Here is a 27,322-nt window from a genome sequence, read left to right as displayed (position 1 = left end):
TTCTTTTAACCCGCTGGGTCACTCTGCCCACAATGGGTTACGATGCGCAACTGCTCCGTAGATTCCCAAAGTCCAACCAAGTGGTGAAAGCAATTTTATACCTAACCCCACTATTTTGGGTCCATCTTATGATCTGAGTTGCCAATATTTAATGAGCATACATCATCCAAGAACAGTCACGCTCTTACTCTCAGATTTTTCCAATGCTGGGATCTGGCAGTTTGTGATTCCAAGTTAATCATAATTTTACTAACTTTCAAAAGGACAACACGACACATGGAAAAAACGTGTCATGCTGTGTATCAGCAGCCGCCCTTCAAATTATTGCTGCTCAACTTCTTAATTCACAAAACATCACATCAGGCAGCCTTTTCAAATGTTTCCGAGGAATGAGAAGAGAAACAACAACATTGAGCCGCTGACTATGTCAAGATATTCATGAAAAATCGTCCGTATCCCTGGAAATCCGCAACACAAAGATTCAACATGGCGTGGTTGTACAACAATGCACAAGCAATGATATTTTATGCATGATTGTTTCCTGTTTCTAGAGGCGCCAATCAGTTTTCATAAATCAATCGAAATAGATTCACAAATCGCCTATTTCATAAATTTGAAATGTTGAAATGTATATCTACTGCTCTATCAATATTATTAGCAGACAGACGCAAGAAAAAATGAGACCTGCAGTCAACACATTTCATCAGTTGCTACTTTTCCCATAACATCATTACATTAACTTATCCATTTGTCTTCACCTTCACATGCAGCTAAATCATGTCCAACATCTTGATATGCATAGGGAGACGAGTCAACTTGATATCTCTAAATCACCACCCCTCCAAATGCACAACTGTGAGAGCAGTGCCTGCAAGTGATAGAGGCTTCTGCAACCGAATTGCTTGACAAAAATTACTTAAATATTACCTCATTCAACTCCATGAAAATCATGACTGAGCAACAATGTCCTCCATAGGCAAACGATTTAGATGGCTATGCGAGCAACATAGAAGACATCTCATGTAACAATTGCCAAGTGAACTCATATAGCAATAAAAACTGATCGATAAGATACTGGCTTGAGATTTTGGAGGTAAAAGCATAAACTGGAGCTGAATGTTCACAACGAATCAACTTCAATGGGCACTAGGAATCCATCAGTGAGGTCTAGGATTAAGCTGTTGGTGCTGGTAAAATTGTGGAGCAACATCTGTCAGCCAGGATGGATCTATGGCGATTACATTACGCATGTACTGACGATCAGTTGAGACAATAGAATGGAAAATGACCCACTTTGGATTAACTCTGCAGCATAAGTTTCAAGAGGACATTTCAAACTTCAATCTTTTGCAAAAATAACTTGCAGATAATTACGATAGTATCCTATAAAAATCCAAGTACTTTATATCTGACTACTCCGAATACTTGGTGAAGAAAAAATGGTAATTGGGCAAAATTTCAGAGATTTAAACTGACCTGAATAACACAGAAGAAGGATGAATATAAACTTCTTGTGAACCCCTTACTGTCTTGTATAATCCATTGTGACTGAATGACTTTTCACAAGACAAGCAAAACAGATACTGATCAAATTAAGCAGACAGGACGAATGATCTCAAAATACGAGTTCCATTTTCATTAGTGAGATACCATATTTGCATGTAGAAATAATACTCACTTCTAGACGACAAGCATTAGCAAAAAACCCAGCAGTAACTGCTTTCCTCACTACCTGCAGAATCAACAAAAAGAGAAGAATTGGCAATGATCGCAGGGAGAAAAATATACAGAAGGGGTAGAACCAAGCACAGGAGAACATAGGAAATGACATAACACCACCATCATTCTTCTTTTATTTTTTTAAGCTTCTATACACGTAATCCAATTCAGAGTATGAGATCAAACTCATGCAGTAGTTTAGTATGGAAAAGCCATCAGCGCCCTAAATTAACATCCACCTCAAGTTTCCAAATACATACGCACCGCCTGACTGGGCATTCTCAACTTTTTAAATTTAGAATTCAAATCCAAATAGTTTGAAACTCAAATGGCATATAGCTAAGATCAGTCATTGGGTTCATCAACCACCATACTGCAAATTGCGAGATTACGTGGATCATGTATGACCACATGATTTAACCACTAAATAAAAACAGAGTTACGTATATGCATCAGAAGAAGTTTTAAGGAAAAATGGAACCAAAATAGATCGTGAAGTTTATCAACAAAAGAATGAATATAATTTTTTTCTATGATTTTGTGCATGCAGAGCATGCATGGCCAGAGTGCGACTTCTCGTACACAAATGTCACAACATAAATATAGAATACTTTCCCATTGTTCTTCACACTTAATTTTCCATATCACTCAACTTTTTATAGCACTCCAAGGAATAATACTGGAAGAATCATCCAGCAAACTGGACTATATATATCCATCAATTGTAACTCGATATCACAACCAGTAGAATATTCTAAATACTTCACTAATCAGAAGGAAATAGATTCATCCATGGTTTTACGACACCCTGGAAGGAAAATAGACGTACAGAAGATGCTTGTGTAAACAGCCATTGGCCCTCATCTACTTACCTGCATATCACCTTCGCAAGATTTTAGAGCTATGCCTATACGTTGCGCTATTCTTCTCAGCTGTTGTCGGATTTCATCAACTTTCCTCTGCAGATAAACCAAACAAATATCTGAAACAAACAAATCAACTTGAAAAATTCCGCTACAGCAGTTAACTTAAGATATTTACCATGCCATGGTATACCATATGCAGTTGAATTAAGATATTACCATGCTATGGTAGTTTATATGGTTCTTGTGACACCAGTTTGAAGATTTTCCAGACTGAATAAATCCTTTATAGACATTTAAGAAGGTAACATGATCACCCTGCAAATAGCAATGAGGTTATAAAATGAACTTGAGCCCAGGTGGGGTTAAGAACCCATATCTAAGAGATAAAATACAATTTATCCAGACAGCATACTTCACTCATATCAATGTGTGGTAAGGAAGTTAATCCCATTGAGCATGTTTTTCAGCCACTAATTGCACAATATGACTTCAAAGTATGCTCAAGAGGACCATTGGAGATCAAGTGTAAAAGTGCAAAATGAAGTGAACTGATTCAATATGATAGGCAGTCAGGATTGTCATTCTCCTGTTTAGCTTGTTTTGGACTTGGGCACCTCATTATCAACAACTTGATGCACGTGATATATATATATAGACCAAGCGGAAGCAGAAGTCCAGAAATGGGGTTGAAGAATTCAGACTCACGAGTTTTCCTTTGTGGGAAGGAAAGATACTTTAGAGTCACTTGCTGGAATAATTGATGATCCAATGGCTTAATTCGAAATATGAGGTGTAAATGAGTCTCATGTGAGTGCACACTGTAACATATATGGTAGATGGAGTAGAAAGAAAAAGACCTCAGCAGCAGCAAATCTCAACTTGGCTTCATCCAATTCCTTTTGCGCTCCCCTATCAGAAAACCAGATTGACTGCACAGACAAGACGAGAAGTTGGAAAACAAAGATGAAGGCAGTGAATAACAAAAGGTGGTTTATATCACTTCACATGACTACGAATATTGACCATTACTAGACTATACTCTTCACATATCTAAAAAACCAACATAAATTATTTATGAATTGCAGAATACAGAACAATGCATTGAGGAAAAGTTGCAAAAAGGGATAATGAACCTGTATGGATAGCACAGCAGCAATAGTGATGGCTTCCTCAGAACAACCATAATCATTTGAAGCTAAAATCATTTTGGAAACCAACGGATCCTATGAGCAAGTGTAGTTAGTTAGAAGAGGACAAATAATTACGAGTTTCACATAGCTAGACTGAAATCTGCAGAAAACGAATCAATTGACACTCAAAGGGTTGCTTCATCTCCATATCCACAGGCAGCACCCAAAGCGACAACCACAAAGTACATCAAGTGAAAAGTTGTGTTGATAACCCTTTTCAGCAAAATCGTTTTTTAATCAACTTAGGCATTGAACAATAGAAAATAAGTTATTATACACTCTTCTGGATTCCCGCCTTCCTTGGCATGCACCTCCCACACAAAGAAGGAAAAGCCACCATTTTGATTAATTTAGTTATTGAAAAGTAAACACTGTAAAAAGACTGGCAGTACTGTACACTCTAATCCCACAAAACCATTTTTAATCAACTAAGGTGTCCTACAGCAAGATAAAATACAATAAAAAAATATTTCAACACTCTATCCCCCCTCCGCGTGTGTGACTCCCTGTTGTTCTGTCTGGGCCTTAGGATTGTGACAAAGTGAACATAAAAACCATCATTAGTAATAAGAAAAGGAGCTTTGGGTAACAGAGACATACTAATGGAATTTCTGCAACCTGGAATCCAGCAGGAGATGTAAGTTTTGCATCATCATCGAGGATTCCGAGAGAATATAATACTTCAAGTGCTCTGATCAGTGCTTCAGGGGAGGGAGATGCTGGCCAATCGAACCCCAATATATTGTCTATCCCTAAGGCTTTTAACTATCAGAAGTAAAAAAGTCACCATAAAGATCCCCCAGACAGAAGCTAAAATAGTCAAAGGTAGGTCATGAAGACATTACAAAAGGAAATTCCAGAAGCAGATGTGAAATTGTGAAAGCATTGATCAGTACAACTCTGTAAAATGAATTCAACAGACATTATTCACTGTAAATTGCAGAGAGGCTTCTAGAAGTATTTGAATTTCCAAAATGCCATGTGTATACCTTCAGATGTATCTATTTATCATTTGGTTGGCTGGATAGTTTTGAAGCCTCTTATATTATTTCCTCTTTTACTTATCCTTCTCTGTTAGCACATGTCTTTTTCATGTTAGGAAAGGGGGTAAAAGCAAGGTTGTGGAATTCTAAACAAGCCTCTGCAGAGAATGGGACTAACCATAAAACATGACTAATTAAGAGAAAAGGAAACCAACTTGATCTCTAGAATGGAGGACACCGCAAGTTCATAAACATAAATGAAATATATGAATGAATTGCTGAGCACCCAGCGAAAAACTTTGAAACACAGCTATTCTGTCTTAACAGAGTCGAGAATAATTTAACTGAAGGGTGTCAGTCTCAAGAGTTAGACAATACAGCGCAATTTTTAGAGTTCAGACAAGATCGTACCATCAAATTAATCTAGAACAAACACATACCTGAATCACACAAGGAACCAGGTTTGACCTCTGCATCTCTGAAATACCATCAGCAGACATCTCATTTATGAAATATTCTTCAGTGTAGAGCCTGGTTAAGGTGAAGAAAAAAAAAAGAAAAACTAAATCATCATGTATTGGTCTCTTCGAAGGATTTTGTCTCCAGAACTGTTCACGGCCACAACATTGCTAGAATATTTTAAAAATTATTTAAATAGGTGACAGTTAAATATTGGTAAGAAGCTGCTCCCTCCCAGAAGAAATAAAAAAGAAAAAGGATGACGGTACTCACAGATTTTATTCCAAGTTCTAGAGGGCGACAGAGAGAGGTGTATCACTTATTTTCAAGATTCCATAGTATGTACAACACAAAATATGAAGTCAAAAACGCCATCACCTTAAAAAAAGTTCAATTCCAAGAAGGCAAAATACACTCACTAGCAGAATGTGGACCCGTGATGAAATGCCACTAAGAACATCAAAAAGCAGCCACTTGTCGGATCATAAGTAGATTATCCATTAGAATGGAACATGGGCTATGAGTAAGTACTGAAGTATGATTCGAGTAAGTCTGTAATTTGTATCAATCAAATGCCACGTTAAACAGATCAGACACGGACTGATAGGTCTAGAAGGTTAATAGGACAAAGTGAAACTATAGAGCAGAAAAGCCTCCCGGTTCCTTTTTTAAACTGAACACTGCCAATTTGATTACTTACATCCAAGGTGTCAATGAAGGACCGAATATTACAATTAAGTTTCATGCTGGCAATAAAACCATTCTCCGAAGTTATAAACAGTGTTGCTATATTGTCACAGTTAAAATATTAGAAAGTTTCATCAGCTTGATTTTAAGCCTCCACACATAATATTATGAGATAGAACGGAGTAACAACTCATTAGGACAACGTTTTCCATGCTTGGGTACAGAGATAGGAATTCAGCATATGTTCTGGCTAAGCACCTGTAACACTTTCCTGGCCGAACTCTTCCAGCCCTACCAGCCCTCTGTCGAGCAGAAGCTTTTGATATTGGAGCCACGACCAAATTTTCAATATCAGTTATCTGTTGCAAAGAGGAGATGAATAACTTTGACATAAGAACCATAAGCTCTTATTCAGTTAATGTGTTTCATGATAAATAGAAGTCCATCAAAATATAATCAGTCAAAATCAGCACTGATTAATCAGATAGCTTATTCAACCAATTAGTTAACTTCTACTTAAGCTACGGTTGTAGGCAGATACTCCTTCCTCTACACTCTTTACGTCTGTTTCTTTTTTATTCCTTCAGCCCCTATTTCATTACCATGGAAACCAAAACAACAAGATCTGTGGTTGTTTTTTCCCATTGTAACTTATTGTATTTCCTATTCAGTGTGCTCAGTTTTAATGAGGAACATTTGCTGCTATGGGGAAACAATAACAAACACAATTGTTCAAGTTTCACTAGATTCGCAAAAAGAGATGAAAATGGGAAGCAATAAGTAAAAGCAAGAAAAGGCTGAGAACAGATACCGGATTGTAGAAACGTTGCTTTGAGAACCCAGAGTCAACAACATAAACAACGCCCTGAGATGAAAATTGAAAAGGGTAAGACACAAGAATCAGTTGCCAATTTAAACCCGAAACTCCTGTGAGTGCCCTTTAATGTGAACCGTTTACCTCCAACGTCAAGGATGTCTCTGCAATATTTGTGGATATTACCACCTTTCTCTTCCCACGAGGAGTTGGAGAAAACACAAGATCCTACAAATAAATCAGAAAATAAAAACTCCAACTTCAAGAATGTAAAAGGATATCTAGGCTCTTCTTTTTCTTTTTTTTTTTTTTAAGAGAAAGGAAAAAATCGACAACCTGATCTCCACGAGGCAACCCAGAGTACAGAGGCAAGACAATCAATCCTGTAAGCGTACAAAAGAGAAATAAATAAAGGCAAGACAAAGTAAGTGCAGTAATAAGAGTGTGCCACATTTCGACTTAAGTAATGTAATAATCTGGCCCTCACCACCAACAACTGCCAACCTTTGATGAAATAGAAGAGCTTAAGATATAAGAACTACTGGTGATTGTATACTTCTAGCGGAAGCTATCTTCAAATTAAGTTACTACAAAAAATTATCCAATCTAAGAAGGGCATCATTTAGAAATCTTTAACAACAGCAAAATGCCATATAAACCTCACTTTAGAATGTTACAAAAGAAAATTTCTGGATAATGTGATTATGGCCTCAATCGAATATGGAAAACTGGTGAAACTTTTTCCCCGACACGGCCTTTTCTAGACTACCTTGCTTTCTACTATGAGGATCTTCTGTAAGCAATTGAATTGCAGCATCAATATCATCTTGACCGGTGAGAAATACAAGAATATCTCCCATTGGCTCCTAAAAAGATACAAAATCAAAATCAACTGATAAATTTTTTTTCTGGAAATAAAGCTACATGAATCACCATAAGCAGGATGCTAATCAGATTGTAAAGACATTTCCTAGGTGATAAATTTATTCTACCATTACAAATATCGCAACATCGTATCACTGCACATTTTTGCTATGATTGGGCACTTTTAAGCAAATGAGACAAGAAAACAAACCAAACAGCCACCTTTCCTTGACCATACATATAACAGAGATAATTTTATAACAACTAGCACCTATAGCAAATTGATTTTGCCAAAACATCTGCCAAACAAGTACACAAGGAAATTTCAATAAAAAGTGCAACCCCCAAAATATGAGTTAGTGCGTTGTGAAGCCAGGACGTCAATTTACACTTTTTCACAAATGGGGAGCATGGGTTCCAAAAAAGAAGTTAAATAAACAACCACTTCAAGTGTAAATTTAGGCATAGTTATTGTAAATTGAACATTGTCTCAATTTAAGGCATGTCAAAAAGACAAATCTTAGGTACACTGCAAGCCTGCATAGTCATGAAGAGGAAGTCAATGTCAGAATTGAACATCTTCATACAGCAATTACACCCTTTCACTAAATAAATGTCAAAAATGTCTGGCTAAACAATTCCACCCACAGAAGGAAAATATTTGGGAGGACAAAAAAGGAGGTTGGAGAACCCCCCCATAAAGTCTTAAGATCTTCCATTGTGGAAAATGTGCATAGCTATTGTGCATTATAATGCTCAATAAATATAGGGAGAGTAAAGACAGGAGGAAACACAAGATGCAACTCCAATTCAACAACTCTTTTTAGGTCCATGCAAATAAATGTCAAAAAATGATCTGGCTAAGCAATTCCTCCCACTATGGGAAAATAATTGGGAGGAAAGAAGCACGCTGGAGAACCCACCATCAAGTCTTAAGATCTTCCGTTGTGGAAAATATGCATACTATTATGCATTATAACACTCAATAAATATAGAGAGAGTAAAGACGGGGAAACACAAGATGCAATTCCAACTCAACTCTTTCTAGTCCATGCACTAAGATGTTCCTCCATCGACCTAAGAAATCATCTAGGTAAAGACTTTGGCATACCTCATCATGAATGGCATTTACAGTTGAAACAGCAGCTCGAATGTAATCTGAAACAGGCTCCTCAACATAAAAAATTTGCACATTGAATCCTCTGCCCTACATATTTAGAAGACAATTTTGAGATATCTATGATCAGACTATAGCTTTTGCCAAGAATCCAAGGATGCATATATGAAAGGGGCTGCTCTTGATTGTCCAAAAAGGAGATCAGCAGTATCGCATACCTCAACTGAGAGGATGGCAGGGTTTTTCCTTGGTCCATTTTCTTCACCATCTCGTCCTAGACGCCTCCGGCTAATTTTTGTCAAATTTACAAAGCATAAGCTCAAAAACCTCAGGAAGAGATTATAAATCCAACAATACACCACAAACGAAAGAGTAATAATCCAAGTGAAATACAAGAAAATTAAAACATGGAGAATTTCTCCACCATTCAGATGCAACAAATTATAGCAAATGAGCATTATCATGATGATTTACAATCAGGTCAATATCAAATAAAATCAAATAATATTCTCAGACTAACTAACCCCTCTATTTAATCTCAAAACCAAAGAAACACATTGCCACTTCGCCCGGCACCTTTAATGAAGTCCTTTATAATACTAGATGAAGTTATATACATTTAGAATGTAAAGCATCTTATGATTGTTTTGAACAAAATGACAACTCAAACTAGGCCATATTCAAAATTTTGAACTGATTTTAAGTAAGAGTGCAGTTAATGCGGACAACTTAATTTTCTCATAAAAAATGCTTAATCAAGTAGTCACTTTAAAAAAAGCATTGGGTACTGCTACCAAGCATGATACTGTAGTGATGACATATGAAGACTGACATGCAAATGCAATCAATTCATACACAAACCTCCCTTCAGAAAATTTTTTATGGCATATAGTTTGACACCAGTCAAAAAATACCTATTTAAAAATCTAGATTTATAGATCGAAGCCATTTTTCGGAAAAGCTATGCTAGAGAATGTTGTCTTGGTACTATTGACAAGAAACACACACACAGAGGGGGGGGGGGGGGGGGGCGCGCTACCCTACTAGGAATGGTTCTTTATGAGCTGAGAATCGCAGGAGAGGAGCTGCAACATCCATTGCAGTACAAGTTAACAGCTACTTCTTTGGCACAACTCATTTAGGTGATGCCTACTGGTAAGGATCGTAATGGTTTATTCTCACAATAGATATATTACTCAAAGGTTATCAAATTAAATATTGAGCTCGAATCAATCCAATGAGTTTCTATATGTTACAAATGAGTGCAGGACAGATGTTTACTGAATATTTTTTCTTTTGAAACCCATTCTTTTATACTTCTCAGAAAAAGGGGATAAATATATAACACAAAGGCCACAGAAAACTAGTATTGATGCCAGCAAAGCTAAATAAACATTATAACTGCTAATGATACTATTCAGATGCCATGACTAAACCTGGTATCAAAAAAAGAAGCCATGGATTTCGCTTCAATGGTAGCTGATGAGATGATAAGACGAAGCTCTGGCCGACGCCGCTGAATCTGTTTACCAATAATAATTCTTGAGAAGAAATAAGAATATAATGCATAATATGTGTTTAAAGAAAATGAAACCGCCTAAATAGATGCAAGTTCACCTTTTTCAGCAAACCTAACAAAATGTCTGTCGAAAGAGACCGTTCATGAGCTTCATCTACCATGATGACACTGCATGGCCAAAACAACAGTTTGAGGACAAATATAGAAAGATATAATAAAATTAAAGCAATGCATGGTTCGCCCATGCGTGTAAATTCATCTATCTCCTTATGCTTATCAATAATCTAAACACTATAGGCTTTAATAGTACAGTGACTTATGAACTTGTGTTGGCTGCATTCTTGGGCTCCAAAGTACATGGCATCCATAAAGAAACTCTTAAGCAAAGAACTAAGAGGGGAATCTTTGAAATGCATAGTCCTACCTATACTTGCTTAACAGAGGATCATCCATCATTTCTCTCAGCAACACTCCATCAGTCAGAAACTTTATTCTTGTCAGTTCCTGTTTCCAGAACAGGATTTATCATCGTTAGTGCCTATGAATACATAGACATAGCAATACTCTTGGCTGGGAAAATGGTACCACAACCTGAGTTACAGCATTTCATAAAAGCAGCACTATCTGCAACTAGTATAAAAGAAAGTTGGAATCATCAACAAAACAAGATTTACAATGACAAAAAGAATATGATAAAAAGCATAAAGACTCACAGAATTGGTAATATCTTCAAACCGAATTGTATAACCAACTTCTTCACTTAGTTTGACACCCATCTCTTCAGCAACTCTTGAAGCAGCAGTCTGGATGCCAGATAACATTAACTTCATGGAGTCTAACCACCACATAATGCAGCTATCAAATAAAAGTTACAGGTAATTGCTCCATCTTAACATGCAGTGGGTATCTATCGTCAAGTAAAGATTGCAGAAAATCAAGTTCCCATTTAAGGTAAAGCAAAAGCAACAAAAAGTAATGAGTCCCAGAAAAACAGAAATATACCCATGACATTATAATTTGGTCCATGAATCTAATATTCAAATTGATAAAGAGTAAGTCAGACCCACCAGAATTGCCACCACAGACACAGTAGCAATAGACATCAAGTAAAGACATTAATTCCTCATATATCATAACCATATGATTATAGGCTAAAATAATAATAAAGCATGCGAATTCTAAATGTGAAGTAAAGAAAACTAGACGAGCCCACCTAGACATTAGCTTATAAATTTCACATTGCAAGTTAAAAGCGTATTAAAAGGCCACATTTCCCAGATAACAAAATCCTTGCTCCTTGGGGAAAAAAGTTGCTTGCCAGACTCCAGTATGATGTTTATTTTCAATTCATGTAAGTTGTTGACCATGTATAATACACAAATGGAAGAAACAAAATACAAAAGTAGACCGTCTAGGAATAGCTCTGTGTATGCATGTATAGAATCGCGCCCAATATCATACCTGCACAGCTAACCGCCTCGGTTGCGTGCACGCTATCACCCGTCCACCCTCCGCCCATCCCGCTTCTTTCAAGTACTACATGTATCCAATTTCATTAAAGAACAGCAACATATATTTCAAGAAGAATATTTCGATTATTAATTTATCACGGGTGAAAACAAATTCTGGAATTAATAAAGAACATGAAACTTTTGAGATATTCCAATTTTAATACTCAGGAAGAAGGGCGATTAAAGGATTCATCATGAGTAAAAAGACTTTTGATTACTCAGGATTCAAGAATTAATCCTGGCTAAAAAGAATTAGCCATCAGTAAAACAATAACCATTCAAGAAGTAGTGCCAGCAAAAAGAAACTTCAGAATGACTTAAAAAATGGGGCAATTCAAGAATAACCATTCAAGATTTAGTCCCCAGTAAAAAGAAACTTCAAGAATGATAAAGAAAAAGGCAATTTCAGAATAACCATTTAAGAATTAGTCACCAGTAAAAAAAAAAAAGAATAACCATTCAAGAAATAGTCCAAGAATGGATAAAGAAGAAATGCAACTCAAGAATAATTCAAGAATCAGTCCCGGTAAAAAGAAACTTCAAGAACAAATAAAGAAGTAAGAAGAAATTTAATCACTCCCACTCAAGAAAAAGGAAAATCTTAAGATTTTCGTTCTTTTATGTTCAAGAATTTTTAATATAAAGGAAATTTCTAGTACAGGAGTCTTGAGAGGAACCTGAGGAATCTGAGTAGTTTTTCCACTGCCTGTTTCTCCGACGATGATGGTGGTGGCGTGCGTCTCCACTAAATACAGAATGGCGGTTCTATACTTGAATACCGGGAGCCTCTGCCTCTGCTTCTCCATGCTAGCATGTCCATAACTGTTCCTTATGATACATTGAGTAAACAAGAAAACCCACACACGGCAAAAAAGAAAAAGAAAGAAAGAAACAGATTACCCTGATGAAGAAGATGAGGAAGCGGTGTAAAACAAAACGCCGCCTTCTTCATCGTCGACAAGGCGAGGCTTCTCCGTTCCCGGCTTCCAAAATCTTGACATTCTTTTAGTCTCCGGCAAAATAAAATTTGACTGTCAAATATTCACTACTGGCGGGGACCGTCTGTTCTTCGACCCACAGCATACCCGCGCCCTTATTTATTGCCGACTCGGACGTCCGGATTAACCCTTTTCTTTTCAGCGTTGTGAATTTTTTTACTGACTTGCGAATGTTGAGAATATAACGCTGTATGGTATTAAAATTTTCAGTTATCTACTAAAGTAAATTATGTAAACTGAATTATTTTAGTCAAATAGTACAAAGCATATAACTTACACGCAAATACAATTTTTAAATTCTGTGTACATTATTTATATTCAATTATCTTAATTAAATAATATATAAAGCATAAATAGTTGCAATTGCTAAATCAAAATTATTATATTTTAGTGTTGTTTGACTTCATTAAACAGAGGTCAGACAGCCTAATTCACCTGAATAAGAGGAATTTTCAGAAAAGGAAACACGAGACTATTGTCACCGTATCAAAATCTTCTTTCTGTATGCCCATAAATATACATTTACAAAATTTTATTAGATATGAAATGCTTATAAATTCAGAGAAAACGATATAAGCGCCAAATTTAATATAACAATTCTAAAGATTATTTAAAAAATCCAAACAAATTCAATAAATTTTTACTATTGATTGAAAATTATTTCTCCGAAATCATCTATCCAAACAGAAATTTAACAAACTAGGTTTTTTGGTCTGATTTTTCAATTACGTAGTCGAGGCCAATTGCATCTGCCAATTCCAACAAATACCAGGAAGAGAAATAGAAGATCTCAAATTAATTGAAAGATAAATTTTCAATCCCTCTCTCCCCCTCATCAAAATTGCTCAAAATACATAATTGTGGTGTATATTAGTGCAATTTGATTCAAACCTCGCATATTCCGGTCTATCAACAAGTTCCAACGTTTTTATATAATGATGGCAGAAATAAAGCTACCGGAATCCCCTTCCCCTTCCCCTCCCTCGTCGCCCGCGTCCCCTGCCTCTACCCCCAACATTTCTTCCTCCATATGGTAGACCATCAAATGCCCTATTAGAGGGCTGAGTTTGTGTACAGCCACCTCCACGCCCCTTTTTCGAAGGGTTATTGCCAGCACCATTCTGTGCACCAGGTCGCTTCCCTCTGTAGACAAAAACATGCGAATAAAATGTTAAATTATCTGTTGAAAGTATTGAAGGTGCAATTCTCTCCATAAAACTTGAGACATCACTAATGCAATAGTGAAGGTAAAAAGGTAAGATGATAATGAAAGCAAGAAACAACAAATTAATAAAATATGAGAAAATTCTTGGATAATGGAATGCTTCGACATCATGCAGAAATGCCAATTCAAATTAAAATTCCAGCAAGATCTCTTTCTTCTCTAGCCAAGCCTTTTCCTGAATATTACACTATGCTATCTCCTGTTAAGATTCCACATGTGTTCACCCAGAATTAATACCATGCTACTTCAAGGTGAAAGCTGGAGAGAGTGGGAGGCATAGATGTTATTCAGGTTGCTCACTTAGTGATCCGGTCATATAAGATAATATAAAATTTCAGGCTATCCACCCTTAAGAGTACAGTATAGAGACGTACACAGCAGCAGCAGTTGATGTAGCTGACGGTTTCACTGCTTCTTTCCAAGATAAATCTATTCTCTTATCTCCAATAAATGAAGGTGTCTTGGAGTGCAAAGGCTGAATTATGAAAAAGTTGCAAGTCACATTGCAATATTCTATGGTTTTAAAAAAATGATAATTCCACTTACCTGCGTCATATCCAAGATGTTATTGCAAGTCCTTAATCCAGTTGTGGTGTTCTGCTTTTGTATTTTCTGCAGGTCGTATATTGAATCATATAAGTCCATCCACAGAACACACCAATTATTGGCTTTGTAGAGAATACTCTAGTTCTTGTAATAAGAACTCACAATGCTAGCCTTTGCCTCATCAGATGCAGCAGCTGCCAGTGCCTTATTGTGCTCCACCATTCCCTGAGTCAACTTCTTCATGGTAGCCCGGGCTAGATCTTCAACACAATTCAATCTGCAGCATCAACAAAGATTTTTTCTCAAATAAAAAGGGGTCCATACTCAATTATAAAAGAGAAATTAAATTATGGATAATTCTACATAATCTCAGCAGAAATTGAGAAATGGCAAACAAAAGTTACGATTTTTCCCACTTGTATACCTTTTTTTATAAAATTCAGAGGCAAATGACATGAACAAAAGGCAGAAGATCAAGTGACGCCATAGGCAGGATAAACTCACCGCTCAGAGAAATCTTTGTATTGATCTGAGAAGTCCTCTCCAAGCCTATCTGAGGGTTGCCCAGTCACAATCTTGTAACCGCACAAACTATTAGTTGCATTTGGTGCCTGTCCAACAATTGAAGGATTATGAGCTATGAAAATGTATTATGGGCATACAAGACATAGACATGTGAGAAAAGGAAAGACAAGGGAACATCGATAACCTTGTGAGCCAAATGGTGGAATGTATACAGCAAACACTCAACATAAGTAAAGTTCATCTCTTCTCCTGCTTTTCTTCGGGGCATTGTCTTCTGAAACAACATAAAATAAGTCGCATGAGGATACTCTCAACCAAAGTCCTTGTATGTCAAAGTCATTAGCATGTTGAAGGATAACTAAAGTTTAGGCAACACAAATCTATTGGCATGTTTCTGATAAGAGAATATCTATGGACAACAGGTTAACCAGAATAATAAAAAGAGAAATATATGGCAAACAGTAGAGAAATGTTCTCTTTCTCTTTTTCTTCCTTTCATTTTAACAGGTATTCGTAAGTGTTAAAAGCAATCCATATTTAATATCTTGATGTACACATAAAGAGGTTACATTCGTCATGCATATCTCACAAACTTGCCTTTAAGAGAAGAACAACAGCAGGGAGAACTTGTCTCGAGTCTTGTGGGGAGGTGTAAGGCGAACTCTCAGCAAGGTTTTTAAGCAGGTCCACTTTTCGTTCTTCGGGAAGCTGACAAGCAAAGAGAAGTCATACTCTTTCACTTTGATTCAAATATATAACCACTTAACTACCCTTTTCATATTCCAATTGAATAGTTTGAACTTTTGATATTCCAAAAAGAGACAATTGTGCCATTTCCAAAAGCAAAACTACACGTACAAAATGAACAGCCAGCAAAATCCTTACTTCTGATATCTGGTCTTTTTACTTTATAACATAATTAAGCTTCCATAGTTTCATGTCCAGTGAAAACAGTAAAATGAAGTACCGAAACTCTAAATCATGACTTGACATATTACAGAAATCAGAAATGCATCCAGAAATCTGCACAACAGAGGAAGATGTAGTCCAAAAAGAAATACATAAAAATCCTTTTTAACCTTTTTAGTGGATCATGAATATAAAATTGGTAACAAATGAAGGAAAATGAGAATCTATACACCAATGTATAAAGGTCATAGAAGAAAATTACAATGTGAAAATTAAGTACCTTATCAAAAACAGGAAAAATGTGCTTGTTCAAATAGTTGAAAAACTTGCTATTAGATGCACCCCTCTGCAAGTAAGACAAAGGTCAGCTTAACATAAAAAAATAATATTTTCATTAACTACGAAGTATAATAACCAGCAAGCATTATCTGGACCTCAAAAAACGGAAGAGCCATAAACAGACATGATATCAGTCGATCTATATGATCTCCATCTGTAACCTGCAGTTACACCATATTATAGAATGAGATTTGCAACTTTTGTCCTTTTCCCTTCAAGAAAGCAGAGGGAAGGTGGGAATGCTCATCCTCAGTGTATCTGAGGAAATCAACCCTATTTTTAGCTTTCAAGGACTCTTAGTAGAGGATTATCAAGTTTACAATCTACTGAAAGATATTAAATGTATTTATCGGGATCTGTGCAAAGAATCTAAGGGAGGGATGTAAACATTCATCCGTATATATGGCAGGTCAATGGGTCAGCTTTTTAATTGAATAGAATCAAACCACTCCTTCCAAGAAATTATGAAAAAAACAAAGGAAGCATTTCATACAGATACAATAAGAAAGCTACATACATTAAATTGGGCATCCAGATCAGCTTGACTTTCGATAATTTCAATAAGTTCTTGGATCCGCTCTGGAGGAGCTTTCTCACCAAACATGCCTAAGCTTTTTAAGAAATCCATAAACATCTTGAATTCAGCTCCAGTCACATCTTGAAGGCTCTGCAAATTTAACTCCAATGATCGTCCATTTTTACTGTTAAACTACTATCTTGAAATTGACATATTTGGACCAATTTCTTTCCATTCCTGATGGAACTCTATTATCTTGATTGAAAGGAGTATCAAGAAAAGGTTGAATCTCTTCTCACTCAGTAGAAGAAGTAAAAAGAAGAAAACACCAAATTACCTTTTTTATCAAATCAGTTATGTGCCTTTCCATTTGCTCCGATGGCTTCAAGAGCTCAGATTTAAGTGGAAAGACCTACATTAAATATCTATGTTAGGAAAACTATGAAAATATGGGGCACCTTTCAAAAGGCAAAAGAAAAGGCATGCATCTTAACAATTTCAATGGAATTCAAATATCTCTCCTCCCACCTTGTCTCTAATGAAAAGTAGGGTCCTCTCACGTAAATTTTCATCCGTTATCTGCTCGTCAACACTCTCAATATGCTTAAAGAGGGCTGTCAAAGAGGCTGCATAAACAATGCATAAACTGGATGAACCCCGACAATATACAAGAAACAAAGTTAAATCAAGTATTAATTCCATCAAAAAATCCAAATTATAACTCCAGAGCCCCAAAATATGTAGACGGATAACAAAGAACTAAAACTTAGATGATCATGCAGAAAGGTGGGATTCAGTGAACTTTTCAGTAAGGAAAAAACGTATGTTACAGAAAGCATTTAACTCAAACAGGTATCTATTGGGTATACTTCACCGTACCAAAACAAAGTGATATCGCAGTATTTTATAACTTGTTTGCAAGCAGTAAGCTCCCAACTACTTGTGCCTTCCAAAGTGTGCACCACCTTCTAAGGAGATGCATTCCAGACCCTACCAGACCAAGCTACGATGTAATTTCAATATAGATTCCATTCTAATTAACAAAATAGAGTTAAACATAAGAGCCAAATGATAGATGCTTAAGAAGAATCAGTATGAAATGTACTTTTGATGAAGGCTCAAAGTTATGCATTTGCTCTCAGACCCAAAAATGGGTGTTAAAGTTCTAAAAGCCCATTACAAGTTACCTGATACCATTAAATAATGGATAAACTACACATACGCAAAAAAAACATGTGGACAGGATAAGGGCACACCTTCCACCATAATCATGATGATCACTTAATATTTGATGCACATGCACAAAACCCTAGTAACTTTTCCTATGTAATTATTCTTGTCACTATACTGTATGCTTCATGATTTTGCAATGAAAATAATAAGAAAAAGAAAGTTGATACCCATTCTTGCTACTTCAACAAAGTCAAATTTCTGCAAGTGAGATCTGCTGCATTATTATTTGAAGCCATAAGTCAAATATAGAAAAACCATGAGAAACAGTGCAAGAACAGAAGCATACATCTCATTTGAAATCACTGCTTGCTTTTAAGGATGATATTATCAAACATATGATCATGGATGAAAGCACGAAAGGTAACATGAAGAGCAGTCAAGGGGACAACACTAAACATTTAGAGATAGCATCTTTAACTAATTTCTGAAACTACTTTTACTAGGATATAGAATATAGGACATCATTATTAGGTTGCGGCAGTCTTATACGTACAAAGATACAAGATAGCACCTTTAACTAATATCGAACAACTTCTACTAGCACGTAGAATATAAGACTACACTATTAGTTCTGGCAGTATTATATGTACACAGATTGGATTTTGAACAAAATTCTTGATACTGTATCAGTCATGCTTGCTGAAAGCAAACTGCCTAGCAACCAACTCCTGAAGCCTAGTCACATCCAATAATGTATTGATCTGACATCAACTTTGGTTTGAGGCAAGCACCATGTGATTAACTTTTGTTTCAGCATTCCTAACGAATTTTCACCTTATACTTTGCAAATGCACAAAGTTGAAAAGTGACTTTGATGACATAAACTCTCCTGTCATTTTTTATAACAACTACTAGTTTCTATTTATGACCTTTGTTTCTCTTCACATGCTAATTGCTAGTTATAAACAGGGGTCATGCCAGTATCACCAAATTACCTTTTACATCCTGCCTCAATAAGGACAATAGTGCTTTATGTACTGCATCACGCTCCACATTTTCCTCTATAACAACAAAAAATTCATAAATCACACTATTATGATATAAGTGACTTCAGATTTCTAGCAACATTGTTAATCGATACTGAGAGAACTTAATACCAGCAGTGAGGAGCTGGGCAAGAATGTCAACAATTTTAGAAAGATGCTCTGGTGTATCCTTGCAGAAAAGAGGAAGCCCACGAATTGCTTGCACCCGTATCTGAAATGGGGTTTACACAAGACTAGATTAGTAATTATGTGATGAATGTGCATTTAGATACAAACATGCTTGGTACCAATATAAGAAAACTCAACTTGCACCAACAATATAAAACCTCATTTCAGGCCTAACAAAGTTCGAAGTCTGAACCTTCCAACAAAAGACAGTTCCACACATTGAGAAACAAGTAATGTCGTGATCAAGAAAAAGAGAAGCTAACCCCTAGTTCTTCAGCTTCACACAAATCAAGATGTGCATCAACTGCATTAACCGATAGACCAGGAAAGTACTTGAAGAACCGAGGGATTAGTTGCGCAGCCAATTGCCTCGCTTTCACACTGCTGCTCTTTGCCGCCTTTATTATGTTCTCATAATCCTCAGCATGCTGTTCACATACCAGCATTTACACTAATTAACTTTGAAGACAAGAAACAATAGTCGAAATCCTAGGAATGAGAAAAACAGAAAAGCGATGGAAAAGTAAAGAATTAGGGACCTGGGACTTGTCCTTGACTTCGTTGAGGCGTTCCCCGTACTCGTAGAGCTTCTCGATGTCCTTGGCGTCGTCGGAGCCCTCCGTCATTTCTATCAGTCAATGCCTGTCTCGAGATACAGAAAACCTGTATGTATTGTCCTATGACGATGAGTAAGAGTCCAGGTGAGAGGACTGAGTTGACTCGGGTGAGAGATTTATTAGCTTTAGGGCTTTTGTTGCAGCGACGAGTGGGGAAATAGCGGAGACCGTAACGCGCCTCTTCTGCTGCTAAAATATTTTTATTTATTTATTTTTTGTTTTTTCTTGTTTTTCTTTTTTTGATAATTTATAATTTGTTTGTTTGATATTTTTGGATGCTTTGCGAGTCACAAACTCACAATGTTTATTACCTTTCCAGTTTCATCCGAATTAAAGAAACTTCTAGAAATATTTAAAACGTACGTTTAGATTTCTTTACAGGATGGTTTTTTTTTGGAATAAATATAGGGTTTTGAGTTTTTGAAGTCAAAAAAGAAAGAAACAATGCGCATATAAGTTTTATAAATATGGAGCAAAGTCAAATATAATATATATACATTAGACCAATTGGTAAATTATCTAACGAAAATTTTGCATAATTGGATTGGGCTTACAAGAGAATTTGGCAAAGACATTGGAGGGAAGTAGGTCAAATCTAAAACATCCACCTCAAATTAATCAAAGATGTAACCTCAATAATTGAAAATTTCAAAGAATGCTAGAGCCTCTGCAAAGATGTCAGTGCCTAAGATACAGAAGACAACCTGAAAGAGCTATAACGTTATATTATGTGTTTCAGAACTCCAAACAAAACCGAAGCGATACAGAAGGTTGGAAGTAGAATAGGTATAAGCTGGTTTTTCTCCAATCATTTTATTCATCTGCTACCTGCGTCTCTTTATAGCTCCAAAAGAAATATTCTTTGCTTCGATTACAATACTGGCATATCTAGCGCTCGCAAAACGTCTTTGAACTCAAATTCACGTGTTTGTTTGTTGAAACGCTCGACTAGTTTGTACCTGACATCATTCAGGTAAAACGATTGTGCAGTCTCCAAAAGCCATTTTGCCTCTGCGTCGCTCAGCTTGCTAGTAAACACAACATCGCCACGAATAAGCACCATGTCCTTGCTATCTGCAAATTCTCTGTAGTATGTAGCAGTGAAGTATGGAGCAGCTTGTGTCCCCCTCGCTTTATAATCTTCAAGACCAGTGAAAAGCATGTGTGGCATCTGAACTGTTAAGACAAACAGGTTCAATATATAAACAATCAGCATTTCATATATTTATGCCCATCCCCAAAGTATAATTAATTGGCATCATACGAAACTGTGAATGGCGGTATTACCCATCTTGATGCCTTAACCATCAATAGCTAAGATGATTTAACCAGAGGGTTAGTAAAACTAAGCGCACTATGACTCCAAGATTTCAGTTAATCATTAACAACGGGACTTCAGTCCAAATATTAAAGTTTGGTCATTAGTATCAGCAAATTCTCCCTTTATATATCATTATATAAACTGGACAAGAAAGTTCCATAACCTTGTAAAAACATTGTTGTATACCCGCTTCCTTTCCACAATGGAACCACAAAATAACGGCTGCAAAAACAAAGACAAGAGAAATGTCAATTTATGAGGAACCTGTATATCAGAAACACAAAAATAAGGTACAAGTAGTACCAATCTGCAGTTCTTTGCTCCAACAGGTGGTACAATTTTGCTTTCATGGACACACCAATATGACCTCTTCCCAAGTGATACTAAGAAAACAACCATGAACATAGTCAGAGCGACTCAGACTACAAGCAGGGCAAATTTTTTAAATTCTCTATGAGTTCAGATTGAAAGCAAAGACATCCTGGAACAGCAATCAAGATGGTTCAAAGAAACTAACATCATCCCAAATGTCAGCAAGTTCTTCGGCGGATTTGTTCCTAGCCCTGTCAAGATCAAGAATTGACTCCAAAGGCTTTGGCTGCAAGGGTGTGAACCCAGTTGCAAAACTCATCATCCTGCAGAACCCCAGTGATCCTCGAATAGAGAAATCGCTAGGAATAGCAATGGTTTTTGTATTCTCAAACTTTCTTGGCAGAGCGGAGATGGTATAAAGATAACGGTTTGTCAATATAGTGGAACCCGAAGCACTGCGGCAGAGAGCTTCCACCGAAGAAAATGCCCTCTTCGAAACCTTGGATACCAAATGATGCATCATATACTTTTTTCTGCAATGTACCACTTCAAATATATCATCAAACAGAGTCCAGAAACTCTTGAATTGCAGTCTTTATTGAGAAAGGTTTCCAATACAAAATCAAGACAAACATAAAATTTTGGCCCGAGAAATCTTAAACATGCACACCCCCATATAAAAACAAAAACCTAATGCAAAATTACACAAAAAACAATTACTCGATTTGTTTTCGTGTTCGTTAGGATACAATTAACTTGTATACATAGAATAAAGCAAGCTGCTCACTGTCTGATCAGCTAATTACAGTTCACAGAAGACTTTTATCAAGCAGTTGGCGAATGAAATGCCTAAAACTTCATATCGCCTCCCAAGATTTGAAGAAACCAAAGTTAAAGAGCAGCCCATCAAATTGAAGCATTGTGACATGGAACCACCAAGATTCGAAAATTCATGCTCCCGGTTAATCATGTAAACGTGTGCGAGTGCCCCTATGAATTTCCCATGAAAATTTTCGCCTACATTACGCGGTGGTGGATTCAGCTCACCTGATCTTACCTGATGAACAAAGATTCGTCGGCTGATTCCAATGTTTGATGAGAACCAAGAAAACACAGTCCGGGCTTACTTACGGAAAGCTGAGGCGACGAACAACAATCCCAGGTTTGAGTACATGTTTTTAAACGAAATTTGGATGCTAACGTTTATAATAAAAAGACGCATGAAACAAATGTAAACCCAAACTATTAGTGCCTCTTAATTTGCTGAAGAAATATATATAAGTTAAGATGTATGTTCATTATAATTAAATACTTCAATATCAAATTGAATTCATGATGTAGCGTCAAACCCTTAATAACTAAATTATAACGATTGTTGACTGATGCATGGAATCAGCAATTACTCAAAGAATGCTTAAGAAGCTACATAGTACACTCTTTTGCCCAAGTTACTACACTACAATAACAACATTCTTTTGCTCAAGTTACTACACTACACTACAAAATTCGTACCTCACTACAATAACGACACAAAAAAGTGGACAAATAACATTAATTTCTCCTAAATTTCACCACAAAACGTTGAGACCTTGTTGACGGAGGCACGAGCAAAAGTAAAGGTTAGCTACGGACAAAGGATGAAAGAAAATGAAATTGAGTAATGATGAAGGTGAACTATTTTGCCAAAAAAGGTACTGAATTAAATTATCTGCAAGGTATGCTCCGGAAACGTTCATTGAAATGAGGGACAGAGACGAGAGATCATGCCATTTTACGAGACCAAGTTTTTAATTAGAATCAAATGGGCTACGCTTATTGCTAATATCATCCCGTTGGGCCCGCCAACAATCAGAAATTATGACGGCCTGCACATGAACCAAGTTAAAAATAATTAAATGGACCAAATGATTTGAAATATGTAGCCCAATCGATCCAAGAAAAGGAGGCGTAAGTATATTATATAGGGATAATTACACTCTTTATTTTTTTTTTTGAAATATTATGTAATTATACATAAATCTCTTGTAGTTTGAAAAATTACAATTAGCATATCTGAAATTTATTTTCATCTAACAAATAATGATGAATTTTGACTAACATAAGGTTTTTACTTTGTTAGATGAAAGCAAATTTTAGAAGTATCAGATTAATTTTTCAAATCACAAATGATTTATGTGAAATTACACTAAATCCGACGAGAAGAGTCCTGTTATATAATCAGATTTAAAAAGTGAGTGAAATGCACCATGATTATGTTACTTGGTGAGTGTAGTGCAGTGCACTACAAGTGGTACATTGAAAAGAAACTGTAAACCACTTTCACTTTGTGACAACGAGAAAGTCAAACGTTGGCAAAAAGAATTCACTAAAGTGGACGCCCCACTCCACTCGAGACCAAAAGTTTGAGGCTGTTCTGTTGAGTCCCTTCGGTCCACAGACATCCGGTGGGTTCCCAATTAACAGTTGAGCCATGAGAAAAAGACTTTATTATGGTCCACAGCCTTTTTTATATTATTTTTTCTTACAGCAAAAAAGCTGTAATAAATCTCCACTCAGGGAAATAACAAGAAGGGCATCTGAATCAGAGATTGTACGAAGTGAGTATGGTGGTGGTGGGGAGGGGGGCAGTTTTGAAGTTTTAGAAATTGGGTGAGTTGGTGGGGGATGGCCCATTGCACTTGCACATGCTCTGCATTTACTCACTTTAATCCCTTCTCTATTGCGTGAAAATATTCACTCTTTATTGTGTTTGTCATTGATGTTGGCCGTTGGGGTGTTTGATACTTGTAATAATTATGACATTTATGCTGAGAATAAATGCTAATATATTAATGTGCTGAAAATTTGTGATTTTAATTGCACATGCACTCATTTGTCGCTATCCCAATATTTTCTAAACGTAATAACAACAGAAGAGAAGAAAAATGACTTGAGAGGTCTGCATCTTTTCTTTTCTTTTTTATACAAAATGAGACAAAAAAAAAAAAAATGTAGCACCCCACAGACTCGTTCTTGTTGAATTACTATATCAAAAATTAAAATTTAGTCATAGGAGAATCAATACACTACCCGACAAGTTTGGACCACAACAGATAATTGATGTTAAAATCTAATTACATGAAAATCAATACACGTCCCGATAAGGATATGAACTATATTATGAAAGTAGTACTGGTCTAGGCCACGGCGGACAAGTGATGGTTATGAGGACTAAATTGATATCCCAATCATCAACGAAATAAGCAACTCTCATCATGTCCTTATATTTAGATATTAAAGAATGAAAAGAATACCGAGTCTGTGTCTGCGTGAACCCCTTTTCGTTTAGTACAACAATTCTAGACTTCACGGGGTCTGATTCTCTCTATTTAATAAACCCACTTTTCCACAAACAAAAGGACACCAACTCAACAGTTTCACTAGTCCGCACATTCACCTTCACTGTTTCCTAAATTGTCCTGAGCTGCTCTCCAAGAACTATAATCAACTCCCTGTCAATGATGTCTTTCTCCTCCACACCATTTCCTGCTCTCTTTCTTCTTCTGTTAGTCTCCAATTCTATAGCCAATGCTGCAAACAGTTCCAACCGTAGGCCGAGGTATCAACTATCACTTGATTATTACGCAAAATCATGCCCTCAAGTTGACCAGCTCGTTGCTTCCATAACCTCACAGCAGTTCAAAGAAGCACCCATCTCTGCTCCTGCCACCATTCGCCTCTTCTTCCACGACTGCTTCGTCGAAGTAAGCAATCCTATCCAATTCTTGATGCCTGATGACAATCAAAATTTTGAATAATGTGGACAATGCTGAGCGTTGTTCTTGTGCTTGATTTCTGATTTTGGTTAGTGGTTTTAAAGGGGTGTGATGCATCAGTATTGATTTCGTCGAAAGCTGGAAGTAAGGAATTCGCTGAAAAGGATGCAGAGGATAACAAGGAGCTGGCGGTGGAGGCTTTCGATACCGTAAACAAGGCTAAAGCAGTGGTGGAGAGCAAGTGCCCTGGAGTTGTTTCCTGTGCAGACATTCTTGCACTTGCTGCTAGAGATTTTGTCCACTTGGTTAGTACAAAATCCTCTAAATTTTGTCCTTTTTCCTCACTTAATTGATGCTTCTTGTCGTTGGAGAATATGGTCCTCAGAAATCATTGATAGTGACTTCAGTGCTTGTATTTGATCATAATGTCTTAAATGGACCTCACAATTCTTCACCAAGCAGTGAAACATCCTTAATGAATATTATAATATCATGGTTGTTGAGGTATTTGGGCACGAGTAACTTATTCGTAAAAGGTTATAAAGCAGTCAAATTGCATTAGTTAGTGCTACATTCTTATGGGATGCATCCATATTGTCAGGAATCACGAGACTGATAATCACTAGGGATTACCATTGATGAGATGAATAGTAAGCATGTTCTGAGATCACTGATTTGAAAATTCAGAAGTAACAGAAGAATAGGACACGGCAAATGCAGATTGATAAATACTTTGTTTAATAAAGGACTTAAATGTTCCTCTAATCTTTGCATAAACATTAAGTATAGTCCAGGTTCTGGTGCAGGTACTCTACATTTTAAAATATAACGTAACAGCTGTGCAAATTTAGCCATACATGATCAGACAAAAATTCAGTTTTTCATACTTAGTCAATAGCTGCCAGGCATCATTCACCTTGAAATCTGCTGGTGGCTGAGGAATCATCAGATTGAAAGATTAAATTTTGTCGTTGAGCAAATAATGACAAGAATTTGAGGACTAATGTGACAAAACGACATGTGAGCAACATATTCTTGGCTGAAATCAATTTCTAGTTAAGACATTGTATTTAGTAAAAACAGGCTGATGAGAGGACAAAAGTCAAGACAATTTTCGGGCTAATGATATAATAAACCCCTTGTCAGCTAGCAACCAAACTAAATCATAAGACATAATCTTGTTTGACTTGTGAAATTGTGAGAGTTCTTTTTTTGTTTCCAGGCTGGAGGTCCATATTATCAAGTGAAAAAAGGAAGGTGGGATGGGAAGCTTTCCATGGCTTCAAGAGTGCCGTCTAATCTTCCTCGTGCAAACGCAACTGTGGATGAGCTTCTTCGACTCTTCCAATCAAAGGGCCTAACACTTGAAGACCTGGTGATCCTCTCAGGTGCTCACACAATAGGCTTTGCACACTGCAGGCATTTCGTGAGCCGATTATACGACTACAAGGGCACAAGACAGCCTGATCCTTCCATTGATCCTAGGCTCCTTAAGGCCCTCAAAATGTCATGCCCGCATTATGGAGGGAACACTGATATAGTAGCACCATTTGATGTCACAACTCCATTCTCATTTGACAATGCGTATTATGGGAACTTGGAGGCTAAAATGGGGTTGCTGGCCTCTGATCAGGCACTGTTCTTGGACCCTAGAACCAGGCCTTTGGTGCAGGCACTGGCTAAGGACAAACAGAAGTTCCTTCAAGCATTTGCGGCGGCTATGGATAAAATGGGATCTATTGGGGTAAAGAGGGGCCGCAGACATGGTGAGAAAAGAAAATATTGCAGCATACACATGGGATGACTATTAACCAACTTTTTTTTAGCTATTTGTCCAAATTCTTTATTTCTTTTATTGGTTGTAGTTTGGTTGTCCCTCGTTGCTTTCTTGCTTACTTTTTTTTAATGTTTTTATTCTTTTTCCAATGATGATTTGGTCCGCGGTTTTCTACTGTACGGCTTCTGATGTTTGATCCAAATTATAGTAGTTAGGGTTAATTACATTTACAATATTTTAAAATTTTGAAAAAAATTGAAATTATATTTACATTTCTTTTTAAAAAGTTTTATTTACATCCGACCCCCTTTTATTAGAATTTGGAAGAAAAATGCTGATATTTGCAAATGTTGGGTAAAATTAAA

At 36.6% G+C, this 27,322-nt stretch overlaps 4 protein-coding genes across 14 annotated transcripts; 1 reads left to right on the top strand and 3 right to left on the bottom strand.

Moving 5' to 3' along the window:
• LOC105175604 (probable pre-mRNA-splicing factor ATP-dependent RNA helicase DEAH9) lies at window positions 587–12,870 on the bottom strand. Of its 5 annotated transcripts, XR_002288182.1 has the most exons (24): window positions 12,630–12,866; window positions 12,407–12,551; window positions 11,680–11,754; window positions 10,932–11,021; window positions 10,643–10,722; window positions 10,317–10,386; window positions 10,136–10,221; window positions 8,918–8,987; window positions 8,694–8,789; window positions 7,488–7,584; window positions 7,055–7,101; window positions 6,863–6,946; window positions 6,716–6,769; window positions 6,163–6,263; window positions 5,199–5,289; window positions 4,376–4,540; window positions 3,719–3,808; window positions 3,443–3,514; window positions 2,802–2,900; window positions 2,592–2,678; window positions 1,679–1,732; window positions 1,477–1,556; window positions 759–1,305; window positions 587–684 (listed from the first exon to the last, which is right to left on the bottom strand). XR_002288182.1 is itself a non-coding variant. In XM_011098097.2 (23 exons), the coding sequence occupies exons 1-23, from the start codon at window positions 12,728–12,730 to the stop codon at window positions 1,158–1,160; spliced, it is 2,067 nt and encodes a 688-aa protein (XP_011096399.1). In that variant the 5' UTR covers window positions 12,731–12,867; the 3' UTR covers window positions 587–1,157. The 5 variants fall into 5 exon arrangements, 4 of the variants coding, with proteins under 4 accessions (XP_011096399.1, XP_011096398.1, XP_020554136.1 ...); XM_011098097.2 differs by having other exon boundaries at window positions 587–1,305; window positions 12,407–12,536; window positions 12,630–12,867; XM_011098096.2 differs by having other exon boundaries at window positions 587–1,305.
• Window positions 13,505–20,043, bottom strand: LOC105175603 (apoptosis inhibitor 5-like protein API5). 2 transcript variants are annotated; one of them, XM_011098095.2, is made up of 16 exons: window positions 19,715–20,035; window positions 19,439–19,603; window positions 19,119–19,218; window positions 18,957–19,022; window positions 17,317–17,414; window positions 17,126–17,200; window positions 16,789–16,938; window positions 16,367–16,432; window positions 16,213–16,278; window positions 15,621–15,731; window positions 15,208–15,297; window positions 15,003–15,109; window positions 14,661–14,775; window positions 14,499–14,564; window positions 14,327–14,427; window positions 13,505–13,870 (listed from the first exon to the last, which is right to left on the bottom strand). In XM_011098095.2, exons 1-16 carry the CDS (start codon window positions 19,799–19,801, stop codon window positions 13,681–13,683), a joined length of 1,653 nt encoding a protein of 550 aa, XP_011096397.1. In that variant the 5' UTR covers window positions 19,802–20,035; the 3' UTR covers window positions 13,505–13,680. The 2 variants fall into 2 exon arrangements, with proteins under 2 accessions (XP_011096397.1, XP_020553847.1); XM_020698188.1 differs by lacking the exon at window positions 16,367–16,432 and having other exon boundaries at window positions 19,715–20,043.
• Window positions 20,387–23,157, bottom strand: LOC105175602 (ATP synthase mitochondrial F1 complex assembly factor 1). Of its 5 annotated transcripts, none has more exons than XM_020698217.1 (6): window positions 22,938–23,157; window positions 22,473–22,562; window positions 21,631–21,971; window positions 21,417–21,496; window positions 21,277–21,335; window positions 20,387–20,968 (listed from the first exon to the last, which is right to left on the bottom strand). In XM_020698217.1, the coding sequence occupies exons 3-6, from the start codon at window positions 21,946–21,948 to the stop codon at window positions 20,664–20,666; spliced, it is 762 nt and encodes a 253-aa protein (XP_020553876.1). In that variant the 5' UTR covers window positions 21,949–21,971; window positions 22,473–22,562; window positions 22,938–23,157; the 3' UTR covers window positions 20,387–20,663. The 5 variants fall into 5 exon arrangements, with proteins under 5 accessions (XP_020553876.1, XP_011096396.1, XP_020553874.1 ...); XM_011098094.2 differs by having other exon boundaries at window positions 21,631–21,958; XM_020698215.1 differs by having other exon boundaries at window positions 21,631–21,958; window positions 22,483–22,562; window positions 22,938–23,156.
• On the top strand, window positions 24,544–27,219 carry LOC105175601 (peroxidase 19). Of its 2 annotated transcripts, none has more exons than XM_011098092.2 (3): window positions 24,544–25,168; window positions 25,285–25,485; window positions 26,403–27,214. In XM_011098092.2, the coding sequence occupies exons 1-3, from the start codon at window positions 24,923–24,925 to the stop codon at window positions 26,982–26,984; spliced, it is 1,029 nt and encodes a 342-aa protein (XP_011096394.1). In that variant the 5' UTR covers window positions 24,544–24,922; the 3' UTR covers window positions 26,985–27,214. The 2 variants fall into 2 exon arrangements, with proteins under 2 accessions (XP_011096394.1, XP_020553919.1); XM_020698260.1 differs by having other exon boundaries at window positions 25,048–25,168; window positions 25,274–25,485; window positions 26,403–27,219.

The sequence above is a fragment of the Sesamum indicum genome, linkage group LG12, assembly GCF_000512975.1.
Source record: "Sesamum indicum cultivar Zhongzhi No. 13 linkage group LG12, S_indicum_v1.0, whole genome shotgun sequence".
In the NCBI taxonomy this organism is placed as follows: domain Eukaryota; kingdom Viridiplantae; phylum Streptophyta; class Magnoliopsida; order Lamiales; family Pedaliaceae; genus Sesamum; species Sesamum indicum.
This window is presented reverse-complemented; position numbering and strand designations above follow the sequence as displayed.